The sequence below is a fragment of the Leptopilina heterotoma genome, unplaced genomic scaffold (genome assembly GCF_015476425.1).
Source record: "Leptopilina heterotoma isolate Lh14 unplaced genomic scaffold, ASM1547642v1 Lhet_219, whole genome shotgun sequence".
NCBI lineage: Eukaryota > Metazoa > Arthropoda > Insecta > Hymenoptera > Figitidae > Leptopilina > Leptopilina heterotoma.
The window spans coordinates 539,220-554,779 of NW_025110936.1; the positions used below are offsets into that span (position 1 = coordinate 539,220).

The 15,560-nt window shown below is 23.8% G+C and overlaps 1 protein-coding gene and 1 long non-coding RNA gene across 5 annotated transcripts in view; one reads left to right on the top strand and one right to left on the bottom strand.

Annotated features, from left to right (window-relative positions):
- Positions 1–15,560, top strand: part of LOC122501963 — a 149,967-nt gene that overhangs the window by 109,762 nt on the left and 24,645 nt on the right. Inside the window, exon 4 of one of the 2 annotated variants that reach the window (XR_006301598.1) lies at positions 3,438–3,513. The exons of the other annotated variant lie outside the window; for it this stretch is intronic. This is a non-coding gene — a long non-coding RNA (uncharacterized LOC122501963). Of the gene's footprint in view, positions 1–3,437; positions 3,514–15,560 lie in introns of those variants that run through there. 2 annotated transcript variants of the gene reach the window in all.
- The window catches only part of LOC122501942 (atypical protein kinase C), a 51,927-nt gene that overhangs the window by 4,878 nt on the left and 31,489 nt on the right, over positions 1–15,560 (bottom strand). For all 3 annotated transcript variants that reach the window (XM_043611738.1, XM_043611737.1, XM_043611736.1), the window contains 4 exons: positions 6,168–6,218; positions 4,392–4,477; positions 3,534–3,819; positions 641–1,093 (listed from right to left, as the gene is read on the bottom strand). In XM_043611738.1, the coding sequence (XP_043467673.1) occupies positions 641–1,093; positions 3,534–3,819; positions 4,392–4,477; positions 6,168–6,218 (876 nt within the window). The remainder of the gene's footprint in view (positions 1–640; positions 1,094–3,533; positions 3,820–4,391; positions 4,478–6,167; positions 6,219–15,560) is intronic.

The window sequence follows — 15,560 nt, forward strand, 5'->3', positions numbered from 1 at the left end:
TCATAAAAATAATTCAATTGTTTCGAAAAATTTTATCGGAATTTTTGAAAATAATTGAATTTTTTGAATAAATTTTATTAAAAATTTTGAAAACAATGATTTTTTTAAAAGAATTTCATTAAAATTGTTGAAAATAATTGAATTTATATTAAAATTCTTGAAAATAATCGAATTTAATTAATATTTTTAAAAATAATTGTATTCTTTCGAGAAATTTTATTAAAATTTTTGAATAATAATAAACAAGACTATTTAATATTATGTACTTAATACGTGAATTCGTTAAATTTTAAATATGTACATAATCATTAAAAAATTGATGTTTATTCTTGAAAATATAAAATTTTTTAATTTACAAAATAATAAGCAATGGAATACCGCGTTCCGCGCGCTGGCATGCGTATCATTTGCTAGTAATAATAATAATTTCGCATTAATACAAATGCAATATTTAAAAAATTTGTTTGCAGAAAAATAATTAATATTATCAACTTTTAAAATTAATCGAATCGTGAAATTCTCAAGAGCTCAACTTGAAAAAGAATGTTTCATTTTCCAAAAAGAATGACTTCATAATTAAGCCCTTTTCGAAATTGACGATTCAATTGATTGATTAATTAAAATAAAAAATAAAATTCACCTTTTTCGTGAAGGAAATTTAAGGCAAGGCTGATCTCAGCTGCGTAAAAACGAGCGTGCTCTTCTGGAAGACGACGTTGCCTCTGCATGTGAAACATGAGATCGCCACCGCGAACAAATTCAATGACAAAGAATAGACGTGACGGCGTTTGGAAGCACGAGTGAAGGCCAACAAGGAATGGATGATTCGAGGCAGTTTCAAAGACATGTTTCTCCGTTTGCACCCAGTCAATATCCTCATCGTCAGTGACCAATGCCTTTTTAATGACTTTCATCGCGTAAATTCGTCTCGTACGCTTCAATTCGACCATGAGGACCTTTGCATATGAACCACGACCAATTACTCTAATAAGTTCAAAGTCATTTAAGGAATACTGTCTCTGCATATCGCCCGCACCATCCGCGCCAGCCATTGCGTCCAATGCCAATTCTTCTCCTTCATCGCTGACCGCTCCTATTAAATGAAAATACAAGTAATATCATTTTTATTTCAAAATTTAGTATTTTTCTAATTTCTAATTTCATTTTTCTAATTTCAATAGTTCCGAAAAGGAATTTATGAAAATAATTTTTTTTTAACCTAAATTATTCACTTCTTTAAATTTTTATTTTATCACTCGGTCGTTTTAATTAATTTATAGAACAATGAGGTGAACGATTACTCCGAATCAAATATTCAAAGATTTTAATTTTATTCTCGAAATATTGAATCACGTGTCAAAAAATTATATTACAAAAGTTTCGAAATATTTAATTTTCTTTTTTTTATATTTTTACTGTGATTAATAATTTTTTGAAAGTATTTACAGTGAAAAATTATTCCATTCAATTGAACGTTCGGAAATTTGAATTACAGACCTTTGATCGACTTTAAGATGCAAAAAAAACTGTTTTAGTTGACTTAAAGTAGAAAAAAGTGGATTATTGTATTCCCGAATATCACGAAAATTTGATTTTGTATTTCCCTGATTTTCAGAAAAGTTTTTGAAATGTTCACATATTCCGATAATAACTTCAATTCTAAGTTTTTGTAAAAGTCTTAAATTTCATTACTTCTAAAAAATTCTTGCAATTTAGTTTACAAATTAATTCTTACAATATTTAATTGATTTTAAGAATGTTCAAGAATTTCCAAAAATTTTTAACTAAAATTATTCAAAAGTTTAATCATTTTTTTAAAATAAGTATTTAAAGATAATTGAACTTTTGTATTAATTAAAATCTTCAAAATTTTGAGATAAAACCTTCTGGAATTTATTTATTTCTTAAAATTGCTATTATAACGTCTCCAAAAATTTGATTATTTACTGGAATTTTTAATTAAAATTTTTTTCCAAATCAATTATTATTTCTAAGAATTTTCAAAAAGTTTTTGAAAATTGAATTATTATTCAAAAAAAAGAAAGAAAGTTCACTCAAAATTCATTCTTTAAGTCCAATTCTTTTTAATTGAAGTTTGAGATTATTTGAAAATTTCCCAATTGAAAATATTTTCAAAAATTTGTTTATAAAATTACTAATAAAGAACTAATTTTTCAAAAAAATTAGAATTAAAATTTTTCACATAGAGCCAAGTTGTTTAAAATTTATAAATAAAATTATTCAAAATTCAAATGTTCATAATTTTTAGTTTAAAACCTTTTAAAATTCAATTATTTCTCAAAATTTTCGAAATAACTCTTTCAAAATTCAAATTAATATTGTCCATAATTTTTTATTAAAAATGTTCTCTAAATAATTTTACGGAAATTTCAAAAAATGACTAATAAATAACTACTTTTCAAAAAAATTAGATTTAAAATTTTCCGAAGATCTAAGTTGATTAAAATTTGTAAATAAAATTATTAAAAATTCAAATATTCATAAATTTTTAATTTGTAACCTTTTAAAGTTCAACTATTTCTCAAAATTTACTCTATAACTATTCCAAAATTCAAATATTTTTCATAATTTTGTAATGAAATTTTTCTCTAAATCTACGATTTTTAATAAATTTTTTTGAAAATTCTTCGAGAATTTAATTATTTATAAAAGACAAAAAGAGTTTATTTAAAATCCCTTTTTTAAATTCAATTGTTTTGAATCGAATTTTACAAAACTTTGATTATTTAAAAACTGTTCAATTGAAAATTTTTTCAAAAATTTCGAAAAATAATTAATAAATAACTGATTTCCAATAAAATTAAAATTTAAATTTTCGAAAGATCTAAGTTGTTTAAAATTTGTAAATAAAATTATTCAAAATTCAAATATTCATAAATTTCAATTTGTAACCTTTTGACGTTCAACTATTTCTCACAATTTAAATATTTTTGAATTTCCAGATTATTTTTCATTAAAATTATTCTCTAAATCAATTATTTTGAATATTTCTTAAAAAAATTCTTCTTGAATTTAATTATTCAAATAAAAATAAATCCGTTCTTTTTATAAAAATTGGAACTTCATTGTTTTTTTAAAAGTTTTTAAAGTTATTTTTCTCACTTTGAAAATCAAAATAAGTAGCATTTTTCGAAAATAATTTTAAAAAATTCCTCTTCTTTTGAAAATAATCGAAAAAAGTCAATATCCAAGGCCCGGAATTAAATTATCCAATTGACATAAATCCATTTGGATTTCCAAATACTCCGAATATTTATATTTAATCACGAAATAGAAGTAAAAAATTATCATTTTGAGACAAGCTTTCAACAAAGTTGAGCGACGACAATGAAATGTGCAAACCTAATTTATACACGATATTTGAATTTCAGATCTTTGCAAAGTCATGTTTTGAATTTTCTCTCTTTGAATTTCAGATCAAGATGATGAGGGATTAGTAAGGCTTTTTGCCCAACATTGACAAATGGGGGCGAAAAAAGAGAAAAAAAAGGGGAAAAAAATAGAAAACTTACGATTGCGATACGCATGGTCCTCAACTGTCGACGCCTCGGTTGTGTCATCTTCAAGATGAGTCGGTGGACTCGACTGTGGCGAATCCAATTGTTGCTGTTCACCATTTCTCTCGCTTGTCTGCTGCTCCAAATGCGATTGTTGCTGTTGCTGTTGTTGCTGACTGATGCATGGCGATCGTACCACCTTGTGACATTTCTTGTGCACCAAAAGCTTACATTGTATGCATTTGAAACCTTGTCTACCGAGACCCCAAATTCTGTCGTGACAATAGGCGCACGAGGCTCTCTGAAATTTCATCCAATTATTTCAACTATTTTCGTATTAATTGCGTTCTCCTAATTTCAATTTTAAATCGAAACAATTAAAATCAAAATCAACAAATCAAAATCAAACAAAATAAAAACCAACAAAACAAAATCGAAAAAATCAAAATTAACAAAATCAAAACCAACAAAACAAAATCGAAAAAATCAAAATCAACAAAACAAAATCAAAAAAATAAAAGTCAACAAATCAAAATGAAAAAAATAATAATTTATTATCAAGATTAATACAATTTCAACAAAGAATTTAAAAACGAATAAAAGAAAGAATTAAAAAATAAAAAATTGAATTAGAGTTAGAAACCGAATTTAAAAATCTAATTCATGATTTTTATCTCTATGAATTTTTGATTAAAAGAAAAATTTGAAGAACACAAAACAGGAAAATGAAAAAAAATCAGAATAAATTTGATCGGTAAAAAAAAGAAAAATAGATCTTTTCTTATAAAAATTTAAAGTACACAAAACAGGAAAATGAAAAAAATCAGAAAAAATTTGTTACGTAAAAAAGAAGAAGAATAGAGCTTTTCTTACCCGGTTGAAACGTTTCGCTTGAAATATGTGTCCATTCACTCGATAAAGCTTCCTCCATCTTCGAGCACCTCGTCTATAAATGCTCCCTGAATAGAAATAAATTCATTAATATTTAAACACTATTATCAAGCACAGATATAATATATGAAGAATATAAACTATAACTAGGTCGCTTGATTATATAAAAAAAAGAGGCGAGAGGAAAAAAAAAGAAAAATAGTTATCTGCTGGAACATCAGCAAAAAAAAATATACAAAGTCACTTTTTTCAACAAAGAAGGTCAAAAGAATGAAAATAAAATTATTATATAGACTTTAATGTACATCGCGTTTTTATGTTGTTATTGACATCATCATCATCACTATTGACATTGCCGAAGCACGCAAACATTGTTCTTCATCTAATTCTTAGATTTGGTAAACTGAATAAATGATTATAGAAATTCTTCGATTTAAGCATTTTGGGAATTACGATGAAAACATGACACACGTCTTGAGTCCAATAACAAATACCGCCAGATTTAAATTTTTAATATATATACATATTAATATTAATTGTCGAGAAATAATTTTTCCACTATTTAAAAGAAAAGTCCGTTATTTTAAATAAAAGTGCATTTAAAATAACAATGCATTCTAAATAAAATTTAAATAAAAATCCATTATTTCTAATAATTACAAAAATTAATTACAAAAACATAGAAAAGAGAAAAAACAATAGTAATTCACATTCATGTAATTACATTTTTTTAATTTCAACGGCCGAAAAAATCTCTTTTGCCAAAAAAAGACAAAATAGCAATTCGCATTTTTATAAATAATTACATTTTTACCTCAACGACCGAAAAAAAATCTCTTTTGACAAAAAAAAACAGAAAACAAAAAAATAGCAATTCGTATTTTTATAATTAATTCCTGTTTTATTTCAACAGCCGAAAAAATCTCTCTCTTGACAAAGTATAATTTTAATTGTAAAATTAGCATTTATTATAGGGAAATGAAATTAAAAAGTTCACAATAATTAATTGAAAATTCAAATTTTTAAAACGTAATATCAGAAAATATTATACTTGTTAATAATTTTTGAATGTGAATTACAATATTAAAAAAATAATAGAAATAGTAAAATTTTGTCCAGTGAATTTGAATAAATAAATAAATAAAAACGTCAAAAATAATAAAATAAAATAATACAAATAATAAAAATAATAGCAATAATAAAATTTTGTGCCCGCGAATTTGAATAAATAAATAAATAAACACAATACAATTAGTAATAATAGAAATGATAAAATTATGTGCCCGCGAATTTGAATAAATAAATAAACATAATACAAATAGTAATAATAGAAATAATAGAAATAATAAAATTTTGCGCCCGCGAATTTAAATAAATAAATAAGTAGAAATAATACAAATTGTAATTATGTAAATGATAAAAATAAGGTAAAAAAAGAATAAATAATAAATAATAATAATAAATAATGAAAATAGTAATAATAATAATAATAAAAGTAATAATGATAATAATTTTCAGCATTCATATAGGAGACGTCAATAATGTCATTTAATGAACGAGTTTAATGAGGCTCAACAATGCACGAAATTTAACGATAGGAAATTTAAAAAAGTAGAACGGTAGTGACGCAAGAAAGAAATTACACGGCTCGTTAATTATTTCTTACAATGTCATTTGCACTGACACTACATTACAGATGACTATTTTGATTAATTTTTTGCGAAAAAAGACAAGAAAAAAAAAATTCTCAATACTCACTGTCTTCCCCCTGACAAGGCATACCAGGCGCTGGCGGAACATTTGGAAAAACTGTAACAGAAAAAAATTTCATTTATTAATTACTTCGTTTCGAAAATAATTTAGATTGCAAATATTTTAAGTACAACAATAAATTTTAAATATAATAATAAAAATACTGTTAACAGTAATATTATTGTTAATACAATAATAAATATTAATCTTATTTATTATACATAGTTCATGCCTTTCGGCTTTGAACGAATAATAAATATTAATAAATATAGAAGTCAATATAATTTGACAAGAGAATTGTTAATATAATTTGTCAAAAGGAATTAATAAAATATTACGAGTATACAATGACTAAAGTCATTATTATAACAAATAATTATACAAACACTATTACGATTAAAAGTCATCGTTCTCAAATGAAATTAAAATAATGAAAAAATGAATTTACACTTTTAATTATAATGACTGTAGTCATTATTTAAAAAATACACTAATTACAATAGAGTAATTATTATATCACTGAATATATCGGATTTACACGCTAAATTTAATGGAAATATTTTTTGGGGACAGTACATTGCGTTGATTTAGGTGAAATAGAAATTCTCGATTCTCTCTCGCACAATCAAATCCACTGGAACCTGTCAAGAAATTAATGAATCTTATCAACCATTATCTTGATAAATGCGATACAACGAGCAGAAAACTCAATTCGAAAAATTAAATTTATCAATGAACCTCGAATTAAAATTTAAAAGAAATAAAAGAATCAAAATTTTCGAAAAATAAAAATCAATTTCGAATAATTGGAAATTATTTCATTCATTTCGCTATTAAATTATAGATGAATTTCAAAATTAAATTTAGAATTTCTATCGGAATTTCTTATTTATCGAGATTTTTATTTCATCAAATTTTTATTCAATCACTTTTTTAATTTAATGGATTTTTTTAACGTAATAGCGAAATTTTCTTTCAAAAATTAAAAATAAAATTTCGCGTGACACAAATTTACATAATGAAATAAATTTATTTTCAAATATCAATTTTAATTTTTGAATTATTTTCGAGACAGATTTTTAAAAAATTCATTTTTTAAACTAATTAAATATTATTATTATTTATAATTTTAGAAATTTTAATAAAATTCTTCGCAAGGATTCAATTATTTTCAAAAATTTTAATAACATTCTTGTCAAGAATTCAATTACTAATTTGATAAATAATAAAATTCTTCTTAAGAATTTAATTTTCACTACAATTTAAACTGAATTTCTCAAAAGAATTTTAATTTTCTTCGAAACATAATTCAATTCTTTAAAAAATATTAATAAAATTCGTCGCAAGAATTAAATTATTTTCAATACAATTTTAATAAAATTTTTCGCAGAAATGCACATTTTTCAAAAAATAATAAAATTCTTCTTGAGAATTAAATTCTTTTTATAATAAAATTCTTCACAAGAATTTAATTATTTTCAAAAATTTTAATAACATTCTTGTCAAGAATTCAATTACTATTTTCATAAATAATAAAATTCTTCTCAAGAATTTAATTATTTTCAAAAATTTTAATAAAATTCTGGTCAAGAATTCAATAATTTTCATAAATAATAGCAAAAATTCAATTATTTTCTAAAATTTTAATAAAATACTTCGCAAGAAGTCAATTATTTAAAAAGTTTGACAGAATTCTTTATAAGAATTATTAAATTATTTGCAATACAATTTTAATTAAATTTACAAAAATTATAAAATTTTTTGTAAGGATTCAATTATTTTGAAAAATTTTAATAAAATTCTTGTCAAGAATTCAATTATTTTCATAAATAAAAAAATTCTTCGCAAGAATTCAGTTATTTTCGAAAATTTTAATAAAAGTCTTATCAAGAATTCAATTATTTTCATAAAATAAAAATTCTTCGTAAGAATTCAATTATTTTCGAAAATTTTAATAAAATGCTTCGTAAGAAATTAATTTTTTAAAAAATTTGGAAGCATTATTTATAAGAATTAAATTATTTTCAATCCAATTTTAACTAAAATCCCGAAAAGAATTGAATTGGATTATTTACAAAAATTTTGATACAATTCATTATAAGAATGAAATTATTTTCAAAAATAATCAAATTCTTCACAGGAATTCGATTTTTTCATAAATAATAAAAATCTTTGCAACAATTGAATTATTTTCAAAAATTTTGATAAAATTCTTTACAAGAATTCAATTGTTTTCATAAATATATAGTTGAATGAAAATTCATTCAAAAAGAAGAAACAATACCAAAATTCGTCCTCATCATTCAAAGTGAATATTCAGACAGAAAAATAAGAGAAATACTTTTCGAAAATTCCTAAAATCAGAACGTGTCAGAGTTGAAATGAGATTAAAAGATCCCAAGAGTGTATTGCTCATAATGAACCAAATCTAATTTATCATTCTGTAAATATACATATATATATATATTATAAATGTGAGGTGTAAATGAGCTAGGCTTAGTGTTTACTATTCTGCTGAATGTGCAGGGACGTTGAATATAATATCAATGATTAAGAACTTGAGAGGGCGGCAGTCATGCGCAGCTGCAGATATTTGCTCTGTGTTCCAACAAAATACTAAAAAGGGGTGGAGTTATTCGGCGTTCACCCATCTCAAAGATACGTCTACACGAAAATGTGAAATTCAGAAAGCCGAATATATATAAACTCATGTGATTATATATATGTGAAAGATTCCAAAGTACTTAAGTACATAATGGCTTTCATTTAACGTATGCTCCACCTTCAATTGACACTTCTTCAATATTGAAATTAGGAAATACGATCACCAGATGTATTTAATTTGCAAAAAATAGTTTTCCAACGTGAGTCCCCATCCTTTATGGATTCAGTCCTTTGCTTTTTTTTCCCTCATAACGACGACGACGACGACGACGACGTCGACAACGGCACCTCAAACTTTTCAGAACGCTAATGAGCAAAATGCTTGGACAAGTTTTTTTCTTTTTCCTCAGAAGAAGTCATTTTCCCGTCATATTTTCAACTCTCATTACAAATTAGAGTCCAATTCTGTTCTTTTTTTCTCCTTTCTTTCCCGACGAAAAAAGTCAAAACTCTGGCTTCTTGACTTTTTTCGAAACCTAAAAAAGTGAAATTAAAATTAAAACAGAAATCTTAATTACAATTAAAACAAATATTAATAATTAAAAATACAAAACAAATTTTAGTAATTAAAAATATAAAACAAAAGTTTTGAAAAAATAGATTTTTTTAAGAAACTTTCAATAGTTTTCAGACGAGACGAAAATGAGAGAAATTTCAGACCAAAATTGAAATATACTAATTATAATTATTAATATCTGTGATTAGTAATTATAATTAAAATTTATGAATTTACATTTTAATGGCGTGTCTAATAAAATATTGCGACAAATTTTGTTTATTCACATCGAGTTTTCGAGGCGAGAAAAATTCAAATAATTCGATACTAACGGAATTTTCAATTTGTATATAATTAATGCTAATGATTCAATCTACTTCGATTTCTTGGGGGACTTGAGGTTGAGAGGCTTTGCTCCTAAGGCATCACACTAAATTATTTGATCATTAGTTTTAATTGGCTATCACAAGCTCGTAAAATAATTTAAATTGTTCCAACAGTTCATTAAAGCCCCTTCGATTATTTAATTCATCGCCAAAAAATGGATTACAATTTTTTGGCAATTCCCCTTCATTCATATTTAATATTACTATTTTATTTGTATTTTTTTATTTATTTAAATTTATTTATATTCATTTAAATTTATTTATATTTATTTGTATTTATTCATATTTATTCATATTTATTCATATTTATTTGTATTATATTTTCTGTTTACTCGACAGAAAATATTTATTAATGAGAGAAAAATCGTTGACAATAATTTTTAATCAATAAACAGATAGATATAAACAAATAAAATAAAAAAGAAAATTCTGAAAAAGGAAACGAAAATTAAAAAGAGGAACTATATTTTTAAATAAAATTCCCTTAATTACAGGAAATATTTATCGCGACTATTTTTCCTACAGCAATTATTATTATTATTACTATTATTAAAAAAGTAGACATACTCATTAGCTCGTTTACAGGTCACAGCAATTTTTTTCTAATAAATTAAAAATATATTTCCTTTTTTTTAATATTGGAATTATTCTTTTAAAAATAATTTTCAGTTATTCACAAATTTCCTTATTCTAAAAAAAATTCACGAAAAAAATTATTCTAAAGAAAGAAATAACTCTGGAAATTGAAGAACAATTACACAAAAATTATACAAAAAAAAAATAATTAAATAAAAATAAAAAAATAATTTTACAAAAGTATATTAATCCTACACATATTGTAATTTACTTTAATTTTTAATTAATATTAATAATTCATTTTAATTCGTAAATTGAATTAAAAACCTAATTTCCAAAAATTCCTTTCAAGAAATTCTCTTTTTTTTCAAATAAAATTCTTTGAAATAAATTCCAAATCAATTCATCAAAATTCAAGACAATAAAACTTGGAAACAAAACAAAGTGAATCAATCGAAATAAAATCAAGCTCTAAATCTCCATTTTGTGTTTAAGTGTAAAAGTCGAAGAAGAAAAAGAAGAAGAAGACGAAGAAGAATAAGGGTAGTGGAACTTAACACAGAATTGAATGTGCCAAGGAAATAAAGGAGTACCTTAGGACATCAGAGTCGAGAGTTTGGGACAAGCTTTGTAAAGTTGGTTACTGCAGTTTGTCGCAATATAGCAAATTCAAAAGTGCAAGCTATGTAAAATGGGGAGAGAAAAGTTTGGCTGCAATCTCTCTTCTCCTCATCTCCCTCTCCTCCTTCGACTTCGTGTCTTCTTTTCAATAAAAATACATTCGAAAAATGATTTTCAAGCCAAGAGTCAATCGAATTTCCCTCACAAGAATGTCGCAGAACCAATTTCATAAAATTTGATGAAAAAAATAGATTTAAAAAAAGCGAAGAGCAAAAGTAAATAAGAAAAAAAAGTAAAAAATGCAAAAAAAAACAAAAAAGCAGAAACAAAATTAAATTAATTTCTTGTATATTAAAAATAAAACCGAATCAAAAATTGAAATTAAATCCAGACTAAACAGACTTTGCCATATACAGTTAATTAGATCTGAATGTGCGCAACGATTTTTCTCTCTTTAACAAACAAACATTGTCTACGTCGAGTAAACAGAAAATATTTTATTTAATTCTTTTTTTCGCGAACGTTATCAAAAAAAAAAGAAAAGATAAGCTAGACATACATTTGCTGTCTCAAGCGGACTATTTTTTTTTAACTGCAAATATTTTTCCAATATTGCCGCATATATAGAAAATATGAATAGATACAGAAATTTGAAACTGGAGCTTCAGCTCTGACGATAGTCGTCGGCCTTTTTTCAAAATTAAATAATAACAAAAAAAAAGCTATTGTCTACAATTTCATATTGAAAGCAATTAAACTTGAGTATTCTCTCAACGTCATATTTTTCAGCAAAAAAAAAAAAAAAGAAAAACTTTTCCAACTTTTAACTTTTTACAAAGTTTTATATATGGCAGAAATTCTCACTTAAACTTTTGTTATATAATAATACTTTGGAAAATTTTATCGTTAAGACGAAATGAAGCTCGAGATCAATAAAAAGAATGAAAACTCCTTTCAAGTCAAGTGTAAGAAGAAAATTCATCATCAAAATTAATTCATTCATTATTATTAATTTTATTTCAACACAATTTTAATAAAATTTCTCGGAAGAATACAATTATTTTTAAAAAATATTAATTAAATTCAATTATTTTCAAGAGTTTTAATAAAAAATACAATTATTTTCTCTTTTTTATTCTGATCAAAAGTTCAACGTAACAATTTAATTATTTTTATAAATTCTAACATTTTTTGGCAAGAAATCAATTATTTTTGTAAATAATAAAATTCTTCTGAGAAATTAAATTATTTTGAATACAATTTTAATCAAATTTCTAGGAAAAAATTCAATTATATACAAGATAATTTTAATAAAATTTTTAAAAATTGTAATAAAATTTTTCTAAACAATTCAATTGTTTTCAAAAAGTTTTAATTAAAATTCTTTGTAAATTTCAATTATTTTCAAAATTTTCAATTAAAATTACTTTAAAAAATTACATTATTTTTACAAATTTTAATGAAATTCTTCAAAAAAAAAAAAAAAATGTAATTATTTACAAAAACTCTAATAAAATTGTTTAAAAGAATTCTTCTTAAAATTCAATTATTTTCAAAATTTTCAGTAAAAATTATTTTAAAAAAGTTTATTATTTTCAAGAATATTGAAATAAACTCCTCAAAACAATTCAATTATTTTAATTAAAGAATTTAAAAAAAAATCTTTCCAAAAATCAAATAATTTTCAATACAATTTTAATTACATTTTCTCAAAGGAATTCAATTATTGAAAAAAAAATTTGATAAAATTCTTTAAATGAATTCAATTACTTTCAAATTTTTTTATAAATACTTTACAAGAATTCAATGATTATTATCAGTACATCGACAATTTAATTATTTCTTAAAATAATTGAATTTTTGAATAGAATTTTATTAAAACTTTTTTAAATAATTGAATCCCTGCGAAGAAATTTATTATTCCTGCAAATAATTTAATTTTTGTAAAATTTAAGAAATAAGTGAATAATTGAGAAGAATCTAATCAAAATTGTATTTAAAGTAATTGGATTTGTGGGAAAAATTTACTATTTATTGATATTATTGAATTCTTTTGAAGAATTTTAAAAAAAATGTTTAAAAATAAATGAATTTTCCCTGGAATTCAATTAAAATTGTATTTGAAATAATTGAATTTCAGCAAAAATTTCATTATTTATGAAAATAATTGTATTCTTGAATTAAATTTTATTAAAGGTTTTGTAAATAATTGAACTCCTGTGGAAAATTCAATTATTTTTTTAAAATAATCTAATTTTCTCGGAGAATTTTTACAAAATTTTTAAAAATAATTGAAATTTTTGAAAAAATCAATTAAAATTAATTGTATTGAAAATAAGTGAAATCCTGATAAGAATTTTATTATTTATATAAAAATAATTGAATTTTTTGCAAAGATTTTTATTATTTATAAATTGACTGTTTGCAAAGAATTTTATTACAATTACCTATTGAAAATAATTGAATTCTTCTTAAAATTCAATTATTTTCAAGAATATTGAAATAAATTCGTCTAAAAAAATTCAATTATTTTAAAGTATTTTAATTAAAATCTTGCCAAGAATTATTAAATTTTTTTCCAATACAATTTTAATTACATTTTCTCGAAAGAATTTAATTATTGTGCGATTCCATGGGAGATTTTAGTTTTTTCGGAGTAAGTAAACCAATTGCAATGAAATTTTGGAATTTAAATGTACACATAAAAAGACATATTTCCACCAAATATTACGTCAAAATATTCAGTAGTTTTTGAGATGTCAAAATTTTGGAAAAATTTTGAAATCGTTATATCTTCTTTTCATCTTAACCAAATCACTTAATTTTTTTTGGAGAAAATTCAGCATAAAAAAACGAAAAAGTTTTTTATATTATGTTTATACAAAATTTTTATAAACAAAAAAGTTATTAAATAATAATTGAATAACTTTTGAATAGCTTCACGGAATTGAATGAAATAAACACTAAAATAATCTTACCTTTGATTTCTTTAAGATTCCGAAAAAAATACCTGGCAACGAGATTGTCTTCATATAATATTTTTAATATTTTTGTTCACTTTTGAGAGTAAACATTAAAAGTTTCTGCTACTTTACGTGCAAATTCAGGTGCGCGCGCAGACCTCTCTTTCTAATCATCTCCGAATTTCCGGTTTCAGAGAGAGATGTCTGCGCGCGCACCTGAATTTGCACGTAAAGTAGCAGAAACTTTTAATGTTTACTCTCAAAAGTGAACAAAAATATTAAAAATATTATATGAAGACAATCTCGTTGCCAGGTATTTTTTTCGGAATCTTAAAGAAATCAAAGGTAAGATTATTTTAGTGTTTATTTCATTCAATTCCGTGAAGCTATTCAAAAGTTATTCAATTATTATTTAATAACTTTTTTGTTTATAAAAATTTTGTATAAACATAATATAAAAAACTTTTTCGTTTTTTTATGCTGAATTTTCTCCAAAAAAAATTAAGTGATTTGGTTAAGATGAAAAGAAGATATAACGATTTCAAAATTTTTCCAAAATTTTGACATCTCAAAAACTACTGAATATTTTGACGTAATATTTGGTGGAAATATGCCTTTTTATGTGTAGATTTAAATTCCAAAATTTCATTGCAATTGGTTTACTTACTCCGAAAAAACTAAAATCTCCCATGGAATCGCACTATTGATAAAATTCTTGAAACGAATTCAATTATTTTCAAATTTTTTTAAAATACTTTACAAGAATTCAATGATTTTCAGTACTTTAATTTAAAAATTTTAAACATTTGAAAAGAAAAATTATTTAAAAAGTTAAGAAACGAAAAAGCAAAGAGCAACGAACTTCAAACTGTGAACAAATTACCAGAATACAACGATTATTAATATAGATGTGATGACTAATTTTTTGAAATGTATTTTAATAAAGACCCATCGAAATAATAAATTCAGTCTTATTTAATGTTTATTGAATTTAATTTTCCAGCTCAGACTCACTCGCCAAGTTCTACGCTAATTCTGGTCAAATGTTAATTGTTTAATTCGCTGAAAAGCGAGTCAGTGAACTATAAACGGCCTTAAGCTGTACTCGCGCGCGCGGTGGCTTCAAAGTGAATGAAGTAATTTTCTAGAAAGACGAAAAAAGATGAAGAGAGTAGGGCAACTCTTTTTTTCTCCTCCTCCTCTTCTTCTTCTTTTTTTCTTGATGAACTTTTCTCTAACCACAAATTTTTATTATTCAATAATATACCTGACTTTCAGAGACCTTGTATATTATTATCATTATTGTGGAAGAAAGCAGCCAGCAGGTCGTGACATAGCATTGGATAGGCGTACATTAACGCCACCCTAAACATGATATCGCGCAATTCCATGCTCATCGTAAATTCAATTCATCCATTCATCCCTATTCAGAAAGCTTGGTGACATAAGTTCCTGCGTGTCGTGTATATAGACACACTCTTTCGTCTAATAAACCCGTTTTCCACGGAGAAAGACGGAGACACAGACACTTGAAAATTACACAAGCGAAAAAAAAGACTCTGCTTTTCATCACATTTTCCCACTGTTAATGCGGCTAATTAGCAAAAACAAGTCAATTTTTCCCCCTTTTCTACGGCATTCAAATCTAAAAACAAAAAAGAATTTTTTAACTCTGTTATATTTAAACAAAAAC